Source organism: Lytechinus variegatus, chromosome 1 (assembly GCF_018143015.1).
Source record: "Lytechinus variegatus isolate NC3 chromosome 1, Lvar_3.0, whole genome shotgun sequence".
Taxonomy (NCBI): Eukaryota; Metazoa; Echinodermata; class Echinoidea; order Temnopleuroida; family Toxopneustidae; genus Lytechinus; species Lytechinus variegatus.
In genome coordinates, this window is record NC_054740.1 from 28,163,035 (window position 1) to 28,188,694 (window position 25,660).

The 25,660-nt window shown below is 35.1% G+C and overlaps 1 protein-coding gene across 1 annotated transcript in view; it reads right to left on the bottom strand.

Annotated features, from left to right (window-relative positions):
- LOC121430086 (semaphorin-1A-like) overlaps nt 1-25,660 on the bottom strand; it is a 106,392-nt gene that overhangs the window by 67,223 nt on the left and 13,509 nt on the right. The window contains exons 2-4 of the mRNA XM_041627362.1: nt 19,896-20,011; nt 10,565-10,713; nt 4,438-4,497 (exon numbers count right to left, since the gene is read on the bottom strand). Coding sequence (XP_041483296.1) covers nt 4,438-4,497; nt 10,565-10,713; nt 19,896-19,995 — 309 coding nt within the window. The 5' untranslated portion in view covers nt 19,996-20,011. The remainder of the gene's footprint in view (nt 1-4,437; nt 4,498-10,564; nt 10,714-19,895; nt 20,012-25,660) is intronic.

The window sequence follows — 25,660 nt, forward strand, 5'->3', positions numbered from 1 at the left end:
TACCACAAAAACGTCAAATTAATAAAATGTGTAAATATTCAAATCTGAATGGCACGCGCCTTAAAAACCCAAAATAACAACAACAACAACGTTATTCTACATCAATGATATTGTGGCGTCTTTGTTAATATTGTTTGTCTGTTTTTATCGTTTCTAATAATTTCCTATTTTGAAATACTGCATGGGTCTAGAGCAAAGGCTACACCATTTTTAAAGACTGTGCGTTGTGGCGTGCGCCTGTAATCCAAGCTATATGGGGAAGTTACAAATTGATGCAGAGGTTCGAGGTTCGAGCCCTGGTCACGTCTTTCGGATGGTGACGTTAAAAGTCGGTCCCAGACGTAAATAATCATATCTGATTGAGACACGTCTGACAAAACTCAAACACACACACACACCCACACACGTTTGCCCCCTGGAAAGATTGAACCTCATGATGTTGATGGACCTGAATCCACCGACGGGACGGCTTAACTCCGTAACTCTGGTACGGGTGTTGGAGGGGGCTCTTCTTTCTTTGCCTGTCTCTCTTTCAGTCATTTCAAATCAGCTTTTTTTTCCTATCTTATCACTTCTTGATCACATAAATCCTCTTTCTCTCTCTCTACTTAACGGGTCAATATAACCCCAGAAAATATATCTTAGGCCACTGAGATTATTGGAATTGTAACTAATAAAAAAAATGCTGAATATATTACTATTGGTGCTTGGTACACTGAAAATTTAAAGTACCGAAGAACTTGTTAAAATTTTATCCCCTCTTGCTAGAATGATTTTCTTTAATATAATATCTCATAGATCGTCGATCAACAACCTTATCGTTTACGGGAAGTAGTCCCCATATTGTGTGCTGATATCTTATTCCTCAGTTTTTTGTTTTATATGTATTTATAGGTTTTGTGTTTTTTTCAAAAAAACAATGAATATACAAGAAATAATAATAATAAACAAGTGGAATGCCTCTGACCGTCTCACCTGCATCACGCGATTCAACATAGCAGCAGTGCTGACTATAACTCGCACAAGATGTTAAGTGATACTTGGTTACTCTTATTTCCACGTTTTATGAACTAGACCAATACACTTACAGAGATAGGATGGTAATTCAACAAATACCCCCAATGTGGCCAAAATTCATTGACCTCACATGACCTTTGACCTTGATCATGTGACCTGAAACTTGCACAGGATATTCAGTGATACTTTATTGCTCTTATGTCCAAGTTTCAAAAGTCAGATCAATAAACTTGCAAAGTTATGATGTTAATTCAACAAAAAACCCAATTCGGCCAAAGTTCATTGACCCTAAATGACCTTTGACCTTGACCATGTGACCTGAAACTTGCCCAGGATGTTCAGTGATACTTGATTACTATTATGTCCAAGTTTCATGAATTAGATCCAAAACCTTTTGAAGTTTTGATTGTAATTCATCAGATACCCCCAAATCGGCCAAAGTTCATTGACCCTAAATGACCTTTGACCTTGGTCATGTGACGTAAAACTCATGCAGGATGTTTGGTGATACTTGATTAACCTTATGTCCAAGTTTAATGAACTAGGTCTATATATTTTCTAAGTTATGATGATATTTCAAAATCTTAACCTCAGGTTAAGATTTTGATGTTGATTCCCCCAACATGGTCTAAGTTCATTGACCCTAAATGACCTTTGACCTTGGTCATGTGACATGAAACTCTAATAGGATGTTAGTTAATACTTGATTAACCTTATGGCCAATTTTCATGAACTAGGTCCATATACTTTCTAAGTTATGATGTCATTTCAAAAACTTAACCTCAGGTTAAGATTTGATGTTGACGCCGCCGCCGCCGTCGCCGTCGGAAAAGCAGCGCCTATAGTCTCACTCTGCTATGCAGGTGAGACAAAAAGAAGTAATAAAAATAATACTAAATAAAATTGTTACCCTACTTCTCATACAATGGGTGGCAAAAATAGTCAATCATGACTTATTGCCAAATAAAAACATGGAATGCAAATTCCATTCCATGTATGGAATGGTTATCCCCTCTTGTTAGAATGTTTTTCTTTTATATAATATATCATAGATCGTCAATCAACAACTTTATCGTTTTCGGGAAGTAATCCCCCTATTGTTTACTGATATCTTATTTCTCAGTTTTTTTTCATATGTATTTTAATGTTTTGTTATTTAGGTTTTTTCATAGAAAAAAGGAAGGAATATACAAGAAATTATTTTTTTTAAAGGACAAGTCCACCCCAACAAAAACTTGATATGAATAGAAAAATTCAACAAGCATAACACTGAAAATTTCATCAAAATCGGATGTAAAATAAGAAAGTTATGGCATTTTAATGTTTCACTTCATTTCACAAAACAGTTATATGCACATCTCGGTCGGTATGCAAATGAGGAACTGATGACATCACTCACTCACTATTTCTTTTGTATTTTCTTAAATGAAATATGAATTTTTATTTTCTCGTCATTGTCATGTGAAATGAAGTTTCATTCCTCCCTGCAACACGTGGAAATTTATTATTTTAACATTTTGTGCTTTAGGCAAGGAGGTCCTAATCGTCAAATTCGTAAAAATTGAAATAATGTATAATTCAAACAATGAAAACCAAAAGAAAGAGTGATTGAGTGACATCATCGACTCTCTCATTTGGATGTAGCTGGCTCGTTCATATAACTATTTTGTTAAAAATAAACAAAACTTTGAAATGTCATAACTTTCTTATTTTACATCCGATTTTGATGAAATTTTCAGCATTGTGCTTGTCTGATTTTTCTCTATTGATTCAAATCAATATTTTTCTGCGGAAGAGGACTTGACCTTTAATGGTTGCAGGGTCTTTGTTTTGTTGTTGTTGTTGTGTTTTTAATGACTTTTATAACTGGGTCTGACAAAAAGACTACGCTACATTTCCATGTTATTCAACATAAATAGGATGGTGGGTCTTTGTTTTTTTATAATTATTATAATTTTTGAAATAAATGGGTCTGGAAAAAAGACTTTGGTCTTATATTATAATTTTTTAATTAACCGGGTCTGGAAAAAAAGATTTTGCATTTTTGTGCTATATAAACACATTACTATAAAGTTTCAGCTTTTAGTTACCGGGTCTGGAGCAAAGACTATGCTTGATTTTCAATTTACCATTAGCGTCTGGAGAAAAGACTAAGCTCGATTCTCATTTTTATTCCACTGGAATATCATTAATGTATCTCATTTGGGACTAAAATTATAATTTTTGAAATAACCGGGTCTGGAAAAAAGACTTTGGATTTATATCATGATTTTTTTAAACACCCGGGTCTGGAAAAAAGATTTTGGATTCATATCATGATTTTTGAAACAACAGGGTCTGGAAAAAGACTTTGGACTTGCATTATTATTTTTTAAACAACCGGGTCTGGAATAAAGACTTTGGACTTATATTATCATTTTTGAAACAATCGGGTCTGGAATAAAGACTTTTGGCTCATATGATTATTTTTTAAACAACCGGGTCTGGAATAAAGACTTTGGACTTATATTATTATTTTTTAAACAACCGGGTCTGGAATAAAGACTTTTGATTTATATTATAATTTTTGAAACAACAGGGTCTGGAAAAAGACTTTGGATTTATATTATAATTTTTTAAACAACCGGGTCTGGAGAAAAGACTTTGGACTTATATTATTATTTTTTAAACAACCGGGTCTGGAATAAAGACTTTGGGCTCATATTATTATTTTTTAAACAACCGGGTCTGGAATAAAGACTTTGGGCTTATATTATTATTTTTGAAACAACCGGGTCTGGAATAAAGACTTTGGGCTCATATTATTATTTTCGAAACAACCGGGTCTGGAATAAAGACTTTGGATTTATATTATAATTTTTTAAACAACCAGGTCTGGAATAAAGACTTTGGGCTCATATTATTATTTTTGAAACAACCGGGTCTGGAATAAAGACTTTGGATTTATATTATAATTTTTGAAAAAAAACGGGTTTGGAATAAAGACTTTGGACTTATATTATAATTTGTTAATTAACCGGGTCAGGAAATGAGACTTTGCACTTTTGTGCTAAATGAACGCATTACTATACGATTTTAGCTTAGAACGGATTTGCCAAAAATCCCTTCAAATTTATTACATTTGTGGGTAAAGTCATTATTACATTTGTGGGCGATCAAAAATTATTACATTTGTGGGTAAAGTGCATTATTACATTTGTGGGTGAAATTATTACATTTGTGGGTAAAGTGTTATTACATTTGTGGGCGTTATTACATTTGTGGGTAAAGTGTTATTACATTTGTGGGCGTTATTACATTTGTGGGCGATTATTACATTTGTGGGTGTAACACCCCCCCATATTAACTCCCAAAATACCCCTGCCTAGGTAGTTTAAAGATGGGCTTCCTTTTATACTGTATAGTGTCCATAATCCTTACCTCATTAGTTCCGGCTTGGTAGCAACTGTGTGCTGCTGTACTGTAGCATACCCCAATATCCTAGAAATAAAAAAATTACATGTAAAAAGACATCAAAAAGAAGAGTTTTAAATGTGCATTTCTCACTCTAGATCTTCACTTTTTCGTTGAACTTTTCATCTACATCTATCATTAAAAACATAATAATTCGGATTTAAACAGGAAACTGAAAAAATCTCAAGATTTCAAAATCAATGTGAACAAGAGTAAAATTGTTAGGCTGGGTAACTTCAAAGTAATATTACATTGTACATGTATATAAACGTAGAATGGGTTGATGAAACCATAAATTATCTAAATACAAGTTCCTATACTTGATTTATCTAGTATTCGATTAGCAAAATTTACACTAATCGAATGTTCGGCAGACCCCGATTAGACACTTGGGAAAATTCAAATACTCAAGTAATAGTAACAAAATGACAATTGATATTAATTACTTGATACAGGTTACATTTGTCAAAATATACAATGATGGTATCACAATCACTGTTAAACACCAACCTGAAAGAGGTACGAGTATTTTAATCCAACCCGGCCTCGCATGCCCTCAAGACACAATGTACATGTATGTTGTATGCATAGGTGAATATAATGGGTGCATATATGTGTGCTTCAAACAGAAAGTACACACACACACAACTCCATGTAGCTGACTTGCGCCGATATGTGATAGGATAATCGATTACCACTGAAACTTTTGGGAGACAAAGAAGAAGCCACGTAAGGTCGTGACTTTAGAAACTAGCACATCAATGATGTGGAGCTCATCCGGCATCTCGCAACAAAGTTTAACACAATTTTAATTTCAGCCCAGTTGACACTGTAGTTAATTATATTGGTGACAATTCTATATTGAGGATATAGAATTGAAATTGATGAAGAAATGACGTAGAAGCATTTCTTTTATCAATGAATAAATTTCATATGAATTTAGTATTAATAATTATCTAGTCAAGTTTCTTAACTCTGTTTTGAACCTCAACCTACAATGTAGCTCTCAGATGGAACAAAAATAACCAAAGTCAATCAACAAATAAATAAGTAATATTTGTGAGTTTTAAAATATATGAATAAATTAGCATATTTTAATGAGTTTCAAAATTCTATGTTGAAATTTTGCATTACCACCTCCAGCTATTATATAAAGCCAACCGCGTAGCCAGGATTTAATTTTGGAGGGGGCGGTAAATGCACGCGAAGCATGCCAACACCTACAGAGAGCGCGAAGCGCGCTCCCTAGGGGTTGGGTGCAGGGAGGGGGAGTTTCCCCCTCCCGCGAAGCGCGAAGCTTTCGAGGTTTCATACATTAAAATGAAAAGGAGCCGTCTCTCGTCTCTAGTATATCAGCTCCAATTCGGTTGACTAGATTGTGATTTTGAACCTTGTTTTGAAATTGATTGTGAACGCACAAAAAATGAATACAATGGAGGAAATTAAAATAATAATAACCCGCACGAAGTGTGGAAGCTAGAGCGTTTTGTCAAATTTTTGCCATGAAAAGGATCCCGAGAAAAGGGTGTTCTCAAATATTGAATACTCCCCTGGGAAAGATCAGATTTTATTACAAAAAATTTAGCGACAGTGCATATCTTTAACTCGCGGAACAGAGGAGAAGTGTATATGCCGGGCGGAAGATATTCCTCCCCACGCAGAGCAATATAATTCTGATATTTCAAAGGGCGGACGTTTCATCAAGTACAGATATCTTCAATACCTCCATCGGCTCTAATTCAATTGATTTTCTAGGATTATTGAACTTCATCACAAGAAAAATGGTGCGCAAAAATTAGAAATTTCTGTGATTTATTGAAATTAGATTTTTTAAAAAGAATGCCTTATTTTTTTTACTTATCCTGAAGCGCTTCATTTTGAATTATAAAGAAACTCACGTGTCATTCAAAATTTCAAACTGAGGGCGCAAGACAGGACAAGAAATGAACGTGCAGGGAAATGACATGAAATTTAATAGGATTTGATAAAAAGATATTGTACTTTATTATTTAATACGACAAGAATTTTATATCTTCCTCTTTTTAAATTAGGAACATGTTTGCCCCAAAATTATGGTTGTTTAGTAATGAGCTGAAAAGCGGAGAAGTTGACTTTATGGAGGTGATGGCAAAAATTGATAAAAAGACCAGAAGTTAAGCGATCAATTTAAAAAAAAAGATTACTTTGTATACTTCGGCCTAACCTTACTCTAATTCCACATGACGAAAAACTTCCATTTGAGATCACTATACCCTGGTTTCCCTTCTGATCAATTCTCTTCTCCAAATACGACAAACCCTAACATGCCCCAAGCAAGCAATTTAAGTTTCAAAACACCTGTTTCTTGACGTCGGTCCGAAGATAACGCAAGAGCCTGGCATATACAGTCACAGTAGGGGGCCACACACGACGGGATGCATGCGCAGCGCTGAGCTCGGTTTCTGCAAAACATGCCGTCATTTTTATTCGCTTACTTTCCTTATTTCGAGGTCGATTTTCTTCATTCGAAATTGAAAAAAATGGACTAGTATTGGATGTCTGAATGTAATATGCCTTTGAAAACGTGTTTAATATTGAATACAATAATTTCATTCCGAAGATCCTTCTACAGGCAGACAAGTCTTACGTAATAGCACAGCTGTTATCATTTCGTCCTTGGCTCAACGCTCGTTTGGCCGGCCTGTGGTGGTGAAATTGAGACAAGGGGATTACCTGGCCAAGATGGGTTTATCGGGGTTGGAAATGTTGTTTGAGAGTTTCCAAACGAAAAACGGGGTATCCGACCGCAGTTTGCAGTCCGAAGTCCGGGAAATTTTCGTAATGATGCCACAATGCATACATTTGAACTTTAACTGTCGAGAAACACATATAGCTGAGATGGGAAAAAAGGGTTTAGAGAAAGGGTGGGAGAAACAATGGAGATCTTCAATACTGTCATTTAACCGCGCACAGCGCGGAAGCAAAATTCACATGTAAATTTAGAGCAAGAGTGAAGGAGTTTCACTTATGAGAAAAAAATAAAGAATGAAAAGAAGAAAAAAAAACACAAAGCTACCATTCTTCCCTTTCCTCCCCTCCCTTTTCCTTTTCTTCTCTCTTTTTTTCTTTTTGGGGACTTTTTTTTGGGGGGCGACCGCCCCCACCGCCCCCCTTGGCTACGCGCCTGTATAAAGCAAACAAAATTGAACAACAAATGAAGAAGAAAAAACATTTCTTCGTAATTCTGTGTAGAAGTTTGGTGAACCTCATAAAGTTCTACAAAATGGAAGAAGAAAAAAAGTAAAAAAAAGTAAAAATCGGTCAACATATAAAGAAGAAGCATTTTATGTGAATATTTCAAAATATGCATAAATTAATTTCGCATAAATTAGCATAAAAATTGTTCTAGTCAAAATTTCAAAATTCTGTGTATGAGATTGGTGGACCTCATGAAGCTCTACCAGATGAAAGAAAAAAAATCAATTCGGTCAACAAACAAAGAAGCATTTTATGTGAATTTTTCAAAATTTGCATAAATTAATTTCGCATAAATTAGAATAAAGATTGTGCTGGTCAATATTTCAAATTTCTGTGTAGGAGTTTGGTGAATCTCATGAAGCTCTACCAGATGAAAGCAAAAAATTCAAAATCGGTCAAAAAATAAAGAAGAGGGAGCATTTTTTGTGAATTTTGAAAAATGCGCATAAATTAGCATATTTAATGAATTTCAAATTCTGTGTAGAATTTTTGAATCCCCCACCTAGTGCTATCATATAAAGCAAACAGAATTGAAATGGCGAAGTAGTAGCATTTGGACGGACGACGGACGCCACGGCATAAGCTCATCTTGCCCTTCGTGTGTGTGGGTGTGTGTGAGAGAAAGAAAGATAGCTGTGGAGAAGTTGAAGTCAAGGTTAAAGTTTATGTGCAAGACTATTATGACACATACATGTAAAGCTGCAATTTGATTTGATATGAAAAGGTATATGTTAACAAGTGGAATGCCTCTGGCCGTCTCACCTGCATCACGCGATTCAACATAGCAGCAGTGCTGACTTTGAAAACTACTATAACTCGCACAAGATGTTCAGTGATACTTGGTTACTCTTATTTCCACATTTTATGAACTAGACCAATACACTTACAGAGATATGATGGTAATTCAACAAATACCCCCAATGTGGCCAAAATTCATTGACCTCACATGACCTTTGACCTTGATCACGTGACCTGAAACTTGCACAGGATATTCAGTGATACTTGATTACTCTTATGTCCAAGTTTCAAAAGTCAGATCAATAAACTTGCAAAGTTATGATGGTAATTCAACAGATACCCCCATTATGGCCAAAGTTCATTGACCTTTGACCTTGGTCATGTGACCTAAAATGCGCACAGGATGTTCAGTGATACTTGATTACTCTTATGTCCAAGTTTTATGAACTAGACCAACATACTTTCAAAGTTATGATGGTAATTCAACAAATACCCCCAATTCGGCCAAAGTTCATTGACCCTAAATGACCTTTGACCTTGATCATGTGACCTGAAACTTGCACATGATGTTCAGTGATACTTGATTACTATTATGTCCAAGTTTCATGAATCAGATCCAAAAACTTTTAAAGTTTTGATTGTAATTCAACAGATACCCTCAAATCGGCCAAAGTTCATTGACCCTAAATGACCTTTGACCTTGGTCATGTGACATGAAACTCTAATAGGATGTTCAGTAATACTTGATTAACCTTATGGCCAAGTTTCATGAACTAGGTCCATATACTTTCTAAGTTATGTCATTTCAAAAACTTAACCTTAGGTTAAGATTTGATGTTGACGCCGCCGCCGCTGCCGTCGGAAAAGTGGCGCCTATAGTCTCACTCTGCTATATGCAGGTGAGACAAAAACCACATAGCAGCCTAAAGCTGAATTGGGTGGACTTTATATCACATGATACATTACAATCCCCAGTGGGGGGTGCAATTCTATTGACGAATGGATACCATGCGTGACAATGGGGTTCGAAAAAGCACCCTGAACAAGTATTTTCGATGTTCTGAAAATGTGAAAACCTACCCTTAACAAGTATTGGAAACAATACGGTACCCTTGGCAAGTATTTCCTGAATTGACCATCTACAATATCTTAATTATTATGTCACGGGCACCGGCTTCTATAGGGTTTAGTATCACCCCACACACCTAGCTCAAATTGTACCCTAAACATGTATGTAGTTTTGGGGCAAAAGATATTTTAGTCTTTTCATACCCTCGCAAATTGGACCGTAAACACATATTCCTAGCAAAATATATACCCATTTTTATCATTTTAGTGTTTTTGACACCCTTATTACGTTACATACATAACATGCCCTATCTTGAAAAAGAGATCCTTTTTACGTTTTTTCTTGGTCACGCAATGTTTCCACTCGTCAATGGAAGTGGCCCCCTGGGATTACAACGAATATATACATATTGAAAAAACACAACATCTTCAATCAAGAAAAAAATTGATAATAATGAAAGGAGAAAGAAAGAAACAAGAAAAATTAGAAGAATGGATTGGGTAGGGGTATAGGCAGTTTATGAAATGTTGACATGGGGTTTATCACTGACAAGTCTTTAAGGTCACATGATCAAGGTCAAATGTCATTTAGGGTCAATGAACGTAGTATTGTATCATTATATGATTTTTTGTGTGAATAATCATTTTAAAATAGTTTTCAAGTCAGCACTGGTGCTATATTGAATTGTGTAAAGCAGGTGAGACTGTGAGAGACGCATCACAAGACATACATGTACATGTAAGAAGTTGCTTGGCTGTGACATCATAAAATCAAAACTAAGAAAATTCCTAACTTTGTTAGACAGATTTCCATCAAATCACTGGTGTTTTTCTGTACTTTATGTTTTATCAAAACAGACTCATTGTCAGGGTAAACCTCCTTTAAAAGAAAATGCAGTGTGGCGAACTTTAGACTTCACACCTCAACATTTTCCAAGCATGTGTCGACAGCTGTTTATTGATTCTACAATACCACAATGATTATTGAAATAAAACGTAATGTCAAGCAATCATAATCTTTAAATATTCCTTTGACAGAATTTATACATACCGCAGTTGAGACATTGTTATTTTGATCTAAACGTATGAAATCTAAAGTCTGATTGCTTCCAAGCAAAATAAGATCTTGCACAGGAGATCCATCAATGATTCTGACATCCTTTCTATTCACGTCATATGATGATATTGATGTATCATTTTCTGTACATGAAGAGAAAAATAAAATGTGTCCTATTTATTTTCAATCAAAGGAGAAACGGGAGCCATGATCAGACACTCTATTAAATTTAAACTAACAATTTTCTCAAGAAAAAATGAAAAAAGAAAAAGTTATCAATGTTGTGGTATTCATTATTATTATATAATTATTAAAGGAAATACAAAAGTTAAGTCGTTGCATTATTGCTTATTCAATATCAAACACAAGTAGGGGAGGGCAAGGTAAGTTGAGCATAGGGGCAAGTTGAGCCACCAGCCCCAGACCAATAATGTATGAGACAGATATTGTGGTGGTGTCATGTATTGATGACCCATAGCATAACCCCTAACCCCACCACATTGTTTTCGAGTTTGAAACAAAAAGTATTTTTTTAGAGGGAAAAGTATGAATTTCAGCCAAAAAAGTAAAAAAGAGTGTGAAATAAGTGCTTTATACACACACACGTCTTTAAATGTAGTAAAGACATAACAACATTGTTAGTCAAGGTATGGATCTTCATTCTTGTCACTGTCTTTTATATGATGGATGAATAATAAATGTGTGGATACAAAATTATCGCACTAAGTTCGGACTGGGGTAAGTTGAGCCAAACAGCATGGGGCAAATTGAGCCATTGTAATTCTTATGATAATGTATCTTAAAAAACAAACAAACCATAAAAATTGATTGAAATGCAGACTGAAAGGAGCAAATTCACATGACTGCTCTTTTCCTTTTAAAGGATGTTAGTATTTATAGAGAATTAGCAAGTGAAAAGACTTTAAACAAAAAATTGACATGCTGGTTCTCCCCCATACATTTTGTACGTAGTTTTTGTGGCTCAACTTACCCCAGACGGTGGCACAACTTACCCCATATAGTCCAGGATAGAAGAGGCATGACCTTGTTTCTCTATATATACAATATATTTTGATGGTTTCTTGTCAATTCGAGGGTGCTGATTACGAATCTGAATGATGCCACTCGTGTAACCTTGAGCATTTTCCGCAAATTGGCAAAATCCAATATGGCCGCCAAAATATGCAAATTACCCATGAAAATCATAGAATTGTCCGCACATTAGCTGTGAAATACAGGAAATTGTGTGGCGGGAGTGAAATACAATCTTAAAAAATAATTTTTGACAAAAATATAATTTTTCTGATATTAAAATGGCCGCCATAGGCCATTGTATACGGTATCATGTACAATATGAATAGGGAAAACTAATTTTTAAAAAAATGAGCACTAAACTGCAAAAAATCGCGATGTATGAACGAAGTAATATACACTGTATGTAAATCACCATAACTAATGAGATATATCATTTGTAATGTCATATATGGGAAAATTGCAGTATTTTGATATCTAAAATAGCCGCCACTGGCCCAAACAGTATTGCGTACAATGGCAATGGGGGCCAAAAAATTCTCAAGAGTGATCACTAAAATGCTTATTATGAAGATTAAACAGTTGGAATACTGACTATAAACATAATTATTAACGAAATATATTATTAATATGCCATGTATGTGGTGAATGTTGTATTCTGATATTCAAAATGGCTGCCAAAGGCCCTAAAAGTATTATACACAATGAGAAATAGGAGAAAAGAAATCACAAGAGTGAGCGCTAAAATGCATATATATGTGATAAATTAATTGGATACTGTCTAAAAACGTATTTTCTAACGAAATATATCATTCAGGTTTCAAGTTTGTGTTAAATACTGTATTTCGACTTTCAAAATGGCCGCCATCGACATTAACCGTATTATGTCAAATGCAAAGTGGGAAACCAATATTCACAGGAGTGAGCACCATAAATGCACGTAATAGTGATCTATGAGTAAAATATTGTCTGAAAGCATCATTTCTATTAAGATATAACATTTATTCTGCCAGTTAGGTGATAAATACGGTTATTTTTAAGTCAAAATGGCCGCTACAGTCCCTTACGGTATTATACACAATATGAATGGGAACAAATCATTTGAACAGAACTTGGCTTTGCTTGGTCAAATGGTGATGTATGATTGGAATGTTGTCTGAAGACATGATTCATAACAAAATATGTAATTTAGGTGATAAATACTGTATTTCAACATTCAAAATGGCTGTCATATGCTCTTTTTGTAAACATCATTTGTCTCCACCCAAATTGTATATTATACGATAAGTGCCTATGGTGGCCATTTTCAATTTAAAAATGCAGCATTTATCACATTAATTACACAACATTATGATATATCTAGTTAGAAACCATGGTTTTAGACAATAATTCACCTTTACATCACAATTCACAATTATATGCAAAGCAAAGCCAAATTCTGTCAAAATTATACGTCCCATGTTACAATGTACACAATACTTTTAGGACCTATGGCAGCCATTTTGGATTTCAAAGTACAGCATTTATTACCTCCACCATGTCCACGACCCATATGTGATGTATTCAGTTAGAAATAATGTTTAAGACAATATCTTTACCCGTACATCACAGTTATATGCATTTTATGATTCTCACTCTTGTAAAAATTAGTTTCCCTGTTCGCATGTTACATAATTTAGTTAGGGCGTAGGTTATTTTGAATGTCAAAATACAGTATTTATCACCTATATGAAAGAAGAAATGCGATGATTAAAAAAATGTTTTCAAACAACGTTTTACTCATACAACAGGATTATATGGATGTCATAGTCAAGCAAATCCAAATTCCTACAAATTATATGTCCCAATTCACATTGTAGATAATACTGTTAGGGCCTATAGGGGCCATTTTGAATTTCATAATACAGTATTTATCTCATGCATGACAAAAGAAATGATATGTCTTGCTATAAAACATGTTGTCAGACAATATTTTACTCATATCACAATTAAATGCATTTTATGTTTCTTACTCGTGTGAAAATTAGTTTCTCTATTCGCATTGTACATGATGAATATAGGGGCTATGGCGGCCTATTTGAATTTCAAAATACAGCATTTAACACATAAATGGCATATTTACAATTATGTTTTTAGTCAGTAATCCACTCGTTTATCAATATGCATTTTAATGCTCAATCTTCTCATTTTTTGGCCCCGGCCATTGCCATTGTACGCAATACTGTTTGGGCCAGTGGCGGCTATTTTAGATATCGAAATACAGCAATGTTCCCATATTTGACATAATAAATAATATATCTCATTAGTAATGATGATTTGCATATTACTTCGTTCATACATCGCGATTTTTGCAGTTTAGTGCTCATTTTTGTGAAAATTAGTTTTCCCTATTCATATTGTACATGACAGTGTATACAATGGCCTATGGCGGCCATTTTGAATATCAGGAAGATAAATATTTTGTCAAAAATTATTTTTTAAGATTGTATTTCACTCCTGCCACACAATTTCATGCATTTCACAGCCAATGGGCGGACAATTTTATGAGTTTCATGGGTAATTTGCATATTTTGGCGGCCATATTGGATTTTGCCAATTTGCGGAAAATGCTCAAGGTTACACGAGTGGCATCATTCAGATTCGTAATCAGCACCCTCGAATTGACAAGAAACCATAAAAAATATTGTATATATAAAAAACAAGGTTTGGTCAATTTTCTATGGGGCCTATCCTGGACTAATATATGGGGCAAGTTGAGCCATTTGACATAGATTTTTTCAAAGGTCACGATGACTTTCAGTGTGGGGGTAGAAAGTTATATATAGGTGAAAAACATTTCCCAAGAATCAAATTTAAAGGCAAGGTACTTATTTCTACAATAGTACTAGTCATATCAATTCTAACATGCAAAATGCAAAAAGTGTCACAACTTACCCCACCTTCCCCTACATGCAAACTAAAGTGGTAAAACTATTAAAGGGGAGTCCTTCCCAAACAAAAAAAAATGATTTGCAAGCAAGCATTGATGAGTGGATACTATGCGTGACCATGGGGTCTCAAAAAGCACCCTAAACAAGTATTTTCCATATTCTGAAAATGCTGCCCTTAAAGGTCATGTCCACCCCAGAAAAATGCTGATTTGAATAAATAGAGGAAAATCAAACAAGCATAACGTTCAAAATTTCATCGAAATCGGATGTAGAATATTAAGTTATGACATTTTAAAGTTTCACTAATATTTTTCGCAAAACCGTGACAGTCACAATTCAGTGACATGCAAATGAGACGGTAAATGATGTCCTTCACTCACTATTTCTTTTGTTTTTTATTGTTTCAATTATACGATATTTGATTTTTTACAGATTTGACCATAGGGACCTAAATATACTTGACTGAATCATATGGTTTTAAGCAATTGCTAGTTCCACATGTTCATAGAGGAATCAATTGTTGTTTCACTTGACAATGAGGAGAAAATTAGAATATTTCATATTTCATGTAAAATAAAATAGTGAGTGGATAACGTCATCAGTCTCCTAATTTGCATACCAACTAGGATGTGAGTATATCTGTATTGTGAAATTAAGCAAAACTTTAAAATTTACTTTCTGATTTTACATCCGATTTTGATGAAGTTTTGAGTGTATAGCATGTTGGATTCATTTTTATTCTTTTTATTCAAATCAACTTCATGTTAAGGTGGACTTGTCCATAAACAAGTATTGCGTGTGCAACCCTACCCATAACAAGTATTGGAAACAAAACGATATCGTTGGCAAGTAATCCCTGAATTGAACCCCTACACAAGTATACATGTAATATTTTTATTGTTATGTCAAGGACGTCGGTTTTACCGTACGGCCCCACCTCCCAAACCTCGCACAAATTGTACTCCAAACAAGTAGTGTTGACTGTTGAGGCAAAAAGTACATCCTTTATATTAAAAAAAATTTTAGTCTTAATTTTCATACTCTCGAAAATTTGACCCTAAACACGTAGCTTTCCTAGGGAAATAGATACCCTTTTTAAATTATTTTAGTGTTTTAGACACCCTTTATACGTTATGTACATAACATGCCCTTCTTGAAAAAGACATCCTTTTTTATGTTTTTTGGTCATGCATGGTATCCACTTGTCAATGTACATGTAAGTGCTCCCCCCCCCCCCCCCCGGATACTTTGAAAGAAAACTTTGGGGAAAATGTCATTTTTGCCAATTTATGTACAGGAGTAAATGGAAGAGTAGTCCTTGCCTTATACATGAACAGTCTCTGTGGGTATGGTGATTTAGTCAGGTCCAGATTTGAGAAAAGTAGACTGCCTTAGGCAAATCGTGTTAATGCTGAATTGAGAAGTGCTTTATCATAATTTGAGGGCGCTGAGTCCAAATTTGCTGTTTGCCAACCTCGATTTTGATGTTAAAATCCTCAAATTGGCAAAAACAAAATGGCCGCCATTCTACACCCATTTTTACTCTATTCTGACCGCCAAAACTTGTAACAAAAATGTTTGTCAACGGTTTTTGGTACTATTTGATCTCAAAAATAACATACTAAAAATCCACCAAAATCCATATCCGGGAAAGTGGTTATTTTCAAGATGGCGTCTAAAATGACCGCCATTAACTGAAAATTAAAATAACCGGCACTTTAACAACCCAAGACACCTTTTCCGGTGCATACATGTATTCAATGGTGGAAGGCGAAAAAGGAAAGAGTGAACATAAGCACTCCAGGGTACCTGAAAATCCAAAATTGCGTAAAAATGGCTGCCATGCATGCATTTCCTAAAAATTCACAATTCATCTTTTACGTATTTTAGTGTCTTTTATTTGGGTTGTATTCATTGGTGATTTCAAGGGTCAAGAAGTAAGCCGGGACAAGTAACAATGACAGTCAACAGTCCACTATGTCCAAAAATCCAAGATGGCTTTAAAAACGGGAGTCTAAATTAGCTGTTGTTATCTAAAAATCCCAAACCCGACATATAGTTTGTTTAATACCTGCCTTGGGCATATGATGTTGGTGTCTAACCCATGGTTTAATGGGTCAAGAAATACGTTGGGACAAGTAAAAAGACAGTCTATGGTCTTCCATGTCCAAAAATCCAGGATGGTTTGCAAAAATGCAGTATAAAATGTCTGTCGTTAATTACAAACCGACACAGTTTGTTTAATAACCGCCTGGAGAATATGATTTTTTAGTATAATGCATGGTTTAAAAGGTCAAGTATTAGATTGGGACAAGTTACAAGGACAGTTAGTGGTTCCATTATGTCCAAAAATCCATAATGGCTTCCAAAAATGGAGTATATAAAGGCCGTTCTCACCGAAAAACTGACATAGTTTGTTTAGTATCAGCCCGGCGTATATGATTTTGTTGTTTAACCCATGGTTTAAAGGGTCAAGTAATAAATAAGGACAAGTTACAAGGACATTCAGAGATCCAGCATGTCCAAGAATCCAAAAAGGCTTCCAAAATTGGGAGTCTAAAATGGCTATTGTTACCTAAAAACTGTCATAGTTTGTTTAATATCCGCCTGGGGTTAATGATTATGTTGTCTAACTCCTGGTTTAAATGGTCAAGTAATACATTAGGATAAGTTACAAGGGCAATCAATGGTCCTGTATGCCTAAAAATCCAAGATGGCTTCCAATTAAGGAGACTAAAATGGCTGCTGATATTCAAAAATTGACATAATCTATTTTAAATCCATTTGTGAAATATGATTTTTTTTGTATACACTATGGTTTCAAGGGTTGAATATTACTTTTGGATTAGTTACAATGGTATGAAGCGGTCCATTTTTCCTATTATTTAAAATTGGCTTTCAAAGTGAGTCTTAAAAGACTTCCATCAGCTAAACATAGTCATAATTAGGTGAACAAAATCTACACTACATGTATTGTGATTTATAATAAATCGGAACAAATAAAAAAGATGGTCAGTTTCTTTTCGTCGTAAAAAGTCCAAAGCAACTTCTAAAATTGCGTGAAAATGACTGCTGTCCCCTCATCATGAAACCATAGGATAGTCCTGAGCACAAAAATGACGTGTCTTGAAATACTTATCAGTGAATTTTTGAAAATTTTAGGTGAAAGTGTACTTTATTTTTCAAAGTTTGTTTTTGGATGTTTACTTATTGGTGCACCACCACCTAATTATTCACTAATTCTTGTAAAACATATTTTCATGAGTCTTAGTAAACAGAGACACCAAAATAGTGGCACTAGATGGGATATGAAGTATTGTCATTTTTGTAATAATGGTGGCCAATTTGAATGTAATTTTTGGAACGTTCTTCAATTTTTTGACAAAATGGACAACAGTGGTTCCCTGTATCTTCATCTATATCATATGACCCTTGAAATCACGAGAAAGGCCCAAATTGTTCTTACATTGTAGGTAGATAGTGTATGAACTTTGCAGTCAGATTTTTAAGAAATAGCAACTATTTTTAAGCCATCATTATTTTGGGGGGCGAAACTGCACCACTGATAAACCTTGAAATTTTTCCAATGTAATTTTCCCCTTTGGAATCATGATTTTTTATCTGTTTTATTTTATTCTCGGTAGACCTCAAAGTTATTTCTACCTGGTGGATATTATATGAATTTGGACCATTTCAAAGTTACAACGTCCATTATAGACGCCATTTTAGAAGGTAATCTTGGATCCTCTGACACACTCACTATCTTGTAAACATGTCCTGATTCATTATTTGCCTTGAAAGCTTTTGATGATTTTGATTTTGAGGATTTACTTCATTTTTGAGTTGATGGTACAACGAATGCCGTTGTGGACGCTATGTTGGATTTCCACGTAACCTTGACAACGTTTTGTAACTATAACCTGTGTCAATAGACTTTGTTTAATCCTAATATGCCTGAATTTCATGAAATAAACATCTAAACCCTGAAAGTTATGAAATTTCAAAAACTTAACCTCGGTTAAGATTTGATGTTGACTTCGCCGCCGGCGTCGGAAAAGCGACGTCCATGTCTTGCTTCTGCTATGCAGCCAATGCAGGCGAGGAAAAAATGGCGGACACGTTAAAGATATCCAATGTGAATATGCCAGCATCGCCCAAAAATTATCAAACAATTTGCCATATTATTTATCAAATCAGCAGCTGTGAATCATGGCAGCCATCTTGGAATTAAAGATGGCTGACGAATCAATCGGACACATTATGTTTGCAACCCTGGGTATCCAAAATAACGCATAGATCTCATTTTTTAAAAATATAATCACCCATAAAAATCGTTAAATATTGGAAACTGCATTAAAAATGCCGCCATTTTGTTTTTTGCCGATTTGAGGATGAAAACGTCGGAATCAAGTTTGGCAAACAGCATTTTTGGGTTCAGCACCCCTGAATTACCTTAAAACAATTGATAAATCAGCATTAACACAAAATGCCTAAAGCACTTTTTCTGAGCACATTTTTTAAAATCTGGACCTGACTAATTACAAATATTTACAACTTTTAAAAATTCATAACTGAAGTACAATATTGTTCAACTTTTCACCTATCAAATTGTCTGATTTTTTTTTTACTGTAAAAACAAAGTTTTAATTGGGTTGGATTTCGGATACATACATGTACCAGGTAGCGCATTTTTCAATGATTTTTGCCCATTTGTACCATGCCATTATACAACCAAATTCATGGCTTTGGACCACTGGCAATCTACAGCTCTAATACAAGTTACAATTCGATGGCCACAATGTTACAGGGTGCGGGGAGGGCATAGCCCTTGGCCCTCATTCTCCTTAGGTGGTTTCAGACCACCTCGAAGTTCGTCAGTTCCAGGTATTCTCTGAGCGGGAAATTTACCCCGATCAGAAAATACCAGGTATTTTGGTAATGTGAAAGCAAACTACGTGTAATTTCCCCAAAAGAAAATACCCGCTAAATAGTAGGTACTTGGCGAAATTATGAGAACTTTCACGGGGATTTTTCCAAGGTCGCAGGTATTTTGGCGATGTGAAAGCAAATTACGGGAACTTTTAGCCCAGCGGGTCGTTGGGCGTGGAAGCCGCGGGTGGCTGCTGGGCTAGTGATTTTGAATCTCGCGCCTTGCCTGCTTATCAGACCATACTGCGCATGCTCGTAACTTCGGGAACTTATCCCGAAAGGGTATGTTTCAGGGCGGTGTGAATGCAGGAATAATTAATGGGTATTTTTTAGCCTAAAAAAGTTCTCGTAATTTAACGGGGATTCTTGTGATCGAGGCGGTTTGTAACCACCTCTTGTTTACCCTCAACCATGTACATGTAGTTTATACTTACCCATACTACAGGTTAAAACCTCCTGCTGACTTTGGTTAGCAAGACACCCAAGGTAAAGGATAACTGCTAGTACATGTAGCTGTGACAGTCCCCTCTCCATTCTTCAATTTTATGTCCTTAAAATGATTAAAAATGATGATAAAAATATCATTAAGAATTACATGACTTGTATGAAGTGCTCTAGGAAAACAGTATTTCAATTCGAGTAAATATAGAACAAGTGGAATGCCTCTGGCCGTCTCACCTGCATCACGCAGTTCAATATAGCAGCAGTGCTGACTTTGAATACTACTCTAACTCGCACAAGATGTTCAGTGATACATGGTTACTCTTATGTCCACTTTTTATGAACTAGACCAATAGACTTACAGAGATATGATGGTTATTCAACAAAAAACCCCAACATGGCCAAAGTTCATTGACCTTACATGACCATTGACCTTGATCATGTGACCTGAAACTCGCACAGGATGTTCAGTGATACTTGATTACTCTTATGTACAAGTTTCATGAATCAGATCCATAAAATTTTAAAGTTATGATGGTAATTCAACAGATACACCCAATTCGGCCAAAGTTCATTGACCTTTGACCTTGGTCATGTGACCTGAAATGCGCACAGGATGTTCAGTGATACTTGATTACTCTAATGTCCAAGTTTAACAAACTAGACCAATAAACTTTCAAAGTTATGATGGTAATTCAACAGATACCCCCGATTCGGCCAAAGTTCATTGACCCTAAATGACCTTTGACCTTAATCATGAGACCTGAAACTTGCACAAAATGTTCATTGATGCTTGATTACTATTATGTCCAAGTTTCATGAATCAGATCCATAAATATTCAAAGTTATGATGGGAATTCAACAGATACCCCCAATTCGGCCAAAGTTCATTGACCCTAAATGACCTTTGACCTTGGTCATGTGACGTGAAACTCATGCAGGATGTTCAGTGATACTTGATTAACCTTATGTCCAAGTTTCATGAACTAGGTCCATATATTTTCTAAGTTATGTAACATTTCAGAAACTTAACCTCAGGTTAAGGAAAAGCGGCGCCTATACTAGTCTCACTCTGCTATGCAGGTGAGACAAAAACCAAAAAGCATAACACTGAAAATTTCATCACAATAAGGAGGAAAAAATGACATGTGACACTTCTTTCTTCACATAACACTAACACAGTAAAAATATGTACAGTATAGGCCTGGTTTGAAAGTCCATTTTTGATGCACGTGTACACGGCGTGTTTTTCGGTCGTGTACACGTGTACACGTTGTAAACACTGAGTGAGAGGAGTTACAGTATTATGTTTTCAGTGTTTCCTAAATGTAGCCTAAGTCACGGTTTTAAAGCTTACCTGAGAAGTTAGAAGTATCAATCCACAAAAATTGGTGCAATTAAAAAGTTTACTCAGCTTAGCAGCGCATTAAATTAATAAAGAATGCAAAAGTAAATCAGTGCAGGGCCCTAGTTAGCGCCGACGCTCGGTGGATGCGCACTTTGCATACTGTACCGTACTACATGCACAGATCGCTGCAGAATTAAGTGTAACTGAAGTTATCGATTGATTTTCATTATTTTATTGCCAATTTGGGCTGCCCCAATTTGAGGAGCGTGTGTTTGTAGGCTTGTAGCATATGTTTATGACCGTATAACACGTAACTGTCGCAATTGGTGATTCTCAAATTGACTCTAAAAGTGATTGAAGAACGCTTTCGAGTCTCGTAAGGTGTTATACGCTCATACACATGTGCTACACGCCTACAAACACACTCCTCAAATTGGCAATAAAATAATGAAAATCAATCGATAACTTCAGTTACACTCAATTCTGCAGCAATCTGTGCATGTATGTACGGTACAGTATGCAAAGTGCGCATCCACCGAGCGTCGGCGCTAACTAGGGCCCTGCACTGACCGGAGCATACCCATTTCGTGTGGTACAAAAACTTGAGTCTCCAGAATAAATGTGGATTAAATCGGAGATTTTGGAAGGTTAATTGAAATATATATATATTAGTGATTAAAACATGTGCAGTGTCTTAGAACTAAGAATTAATGTGAGGCTGTGAGCTTGTTCACTGACTTTACAGTCCCACGCAAGCTTTATGCAGATGCTACCGTGTACACGGTGATGGAATTTAGTACACGTACACTGACTTGACCGTGCGTGTACACGTGTACACGTGTACCCGAAACGGGCCTAGTACAGTGTATTCAAATGAGGAAATGAGGAAGTCAATGATATTAATCTCTGAATTACAACAGTTCACTTTTGCAGATTCAACAATAAGGATATTAAATCACATTAAAGCAAGGATCTCCAAGGGAGAAATCAAACCTTTTATTTATTGAGAAATACCATGAAACTCATAATATTTACAAGAATTATTGCAAAGAAATACATGTAAAGAATTAAAGTTATGAAACATTGCAGTACAAAGACTTAAAACACAACTCATTCAACAGGGCTCTACATTCTGGATTGGATTTTAATACACCGTATTATTAAGAAATGCATTTCCCTTTGGTGTGCACAACCTCTTTGAAACAGATTAAAAAATTGAGGCAGGGTCGCATTCCACATAACAGCAGGGGGAGCGGAAGCGGGAGCGTTTTTTATTCCAAATTCCAAAACCGTGTACAAAACGTAAACAAGACCATATGATTGTGATTTTTGGCATGGTCAGCATCCCCCCCCCCCCCCTTTGAAAATCGTTCCTTTCCCTGCTCTATCATACATGTACCTTCCACATGCATGCAACACACATTCTGAGAAAAACTTTTTATAAAAGATGAGGATGAAGTGTATTAGTCCAGGATAGAAGAGGCATAACCTTGTTTTTTTAATATATTTTTTGATGGTTTTTTGTCAATTTAAGGGTGCTGATTACGAATCTGGATGATGCCACTCGGGTAACCTTGAGCATTTTCCGCAAATTGGCAAAATCCAATATGGCCACCAAAATATGCAAATTACCCATGAAAATCATAAAGTTGTCCGCACATTGGCTTTGAAATACATGAAATTGTGTGGCATGAGTGACATACAATCTTAAAAAATAATTTTTGACAAAATATTTATTTTCCTGATATTCAAAATGGCCACCATAGGTTATTGTATACACTATCATGTACAATATGAATAGGGAAAACTAATTTTCACAAAAATGTGCACTAAACTGCAAAAAAATTGCGATGTATGAATGAAGTAATATCTGCAAATCATCATTATTAACGAGATATATCATTTATAATGATATATATGAGAACATTGCTGTATTTTGATATCTAAAATAGCCACCACTGGCCCAAACAGTATTGCACACAATGGCAATGGGGGCCAAAAATTTCACAAGAGTGATCACTAATGCTTATTATATGAAGATTAAACAGGTGGAATATTGACTATAAACATAATTATTAACGAAATATATCATTAATATGCCATGTATGTGGTGAATATTGTATTTTGATATTCAAAATGGCTGCCAAATGCCCTAAAGTATAATGCACAATTAGAAATGGGAGAAAAGAAATCACAAGAGTGAGCGCTAAATGCATATATATGTGATAAATTAATTTGATATACTGTACTGTCTAAAAACATATTTGCTAACGAAATATATCATTCAGGTTTCAAGTTTGTGTTAAATACTGTATTTCTACTTTCAAAATGGCCGCCATTGACATAAGCTGTATTATATACAATGCAAAGTGGGAAACCAATATTCGCAGGAGTGAGCACCATAAATGCACGTAATAGTGATCTATGAGTAAAATATTGTCTGAACGCATAATTTCTATTCAGATATATCATTTATTCTGCCAGTTTGGTGAGAAATACGGTTATTTTAAATTCAAAATGGCCGCTACAGTCCCTTACGGTATTATGCACAATATGAATGGGAACAAATCATTTCAACAGAATTTGGCTTTGCTTGGTCAAATGGTGATGTATGAGTGGAATGTTGTCTGAAAACATGAATTATAACAAAATATGTCATATTTCATGTAATTTAGGTGATAAATACTGTATTTCAACATTCAAAATGACTGCCATATGCCCTTTTTGTGAAAATTATTGATTTTGTCTCCACCCAAATTGTATATTATACGATAAGTGCCTATGGTGGCCATTTTCAATTTTGAAAATGTAGCATTTATCACTTTGATTACAAAACATTATGATGATATCTCGTTAGAAACCATGGTTTTAGACAATAATTCACACTTACATCACAATTCACAATTATATGCAATATTTAGAGTCAAGCAAAGCCAAATTCTGTCAAAATTATATGTCCCATGTTACAATGTACACAGTTTTAGGACCTATGGCAGCCATTTTGGATTTCAAAGTACAGCATTTATTACCTCCACCATGTCCACAACCAATATGTGATGTATTTACAGATAGTTAGAAATAATGTTGCATATAAGGCAATATCTTTACTCGTACATCACATTTATATGCATTTTATGATTCTCACTCTTGTGAAAATTAGTTTCCCTGTTTGCATGTTACATAATTCAGTTAGGGCTTGTAGAGGTTATTTTGAATGTCAAAATACAGTATTTATCACCTATATGGAGGAAGAAATGTGATGATAAAAAAATGTTTTCAAATAACGTTTTACTCATACAGGATTATATGGATGTCATAGTCAAGCATATCCAAATTCTTACAACATTGTCCCAATTCACATTGTAGATAATACTGTTAGGGCCATTTTATCATAATACAGTATTTATCTCATGCATGACAAAAGAAATGATATGTCTTGCTATAAAACATGTTGTCAGACAATATTTTACTTATAGATCACAATTACATGCATTAATATGTTTCTTTCTCGTGTGAAAATTAGTTTCTCCATTCGCATTAGTACATGATGAATATAGGGACTTTGGCAGCCATTTTAAATTTAGAAATACAGCATTTATCACATAAATGGCATATTAACGATTATGTTTTTAGTCAGTACTCCACTCGTTTATCTTAATAATATGCATTTTAATGCTAAATCATGTAATTTTTTTGGCCCCGGCCATTGCCATTGTACATAATACTCTTTGGGCCAGTGGCGGCTATTTTAGATATCAAAATACAGCAATGTTCCCATATTTGACATAATAGATAATAAATCTCATTAGTGATGATGATTTGCATATTACTTCGTTCATACATCGCGATTTTTGCAGTTTAGTGTTCATTTTTTAGAAAATTAGTTTTCCCTATTCATATTGTACATTATAGTGTATACAATGGCCTATGGCAGCCATTTTGAATATCAGGAAAATAAATATTTTGTCAAAAATTATTTTTTAAGATTGTATGTCACTCCTGCCACACAATTTCATGTATTTCAAAGCCAATGTGCGGACAATTTCATGATTTTCATGGGTAATTTGCATATTTTGGTGGCCATATTGGATTTTGCCCATTTGCGGAAAATGCTCAAGGTAAAACGAGTGGCGCATCATCCAAATTTGTAATCAGCACCCTCGAATTGACAAGAAACCATCAAAAAATATTGTATATATTTAAGGTCAAGTCCACCTCAGAAAAATGTTGATTTGAATCAATAGGGGCATTTACACTGCAGAGCAAAAACCGCGGTTTTTCTAAAACCGCGGCTTTAGGGTGGAAGCTGCTAGGCAACATACCCACAACAAACCAAAAAACCTCTCCAGAAAAATCACTCTTCCGTAGTAGGGTTTTTTAAAACTTCCAGTAAAAAACCGTGGTTTTTGC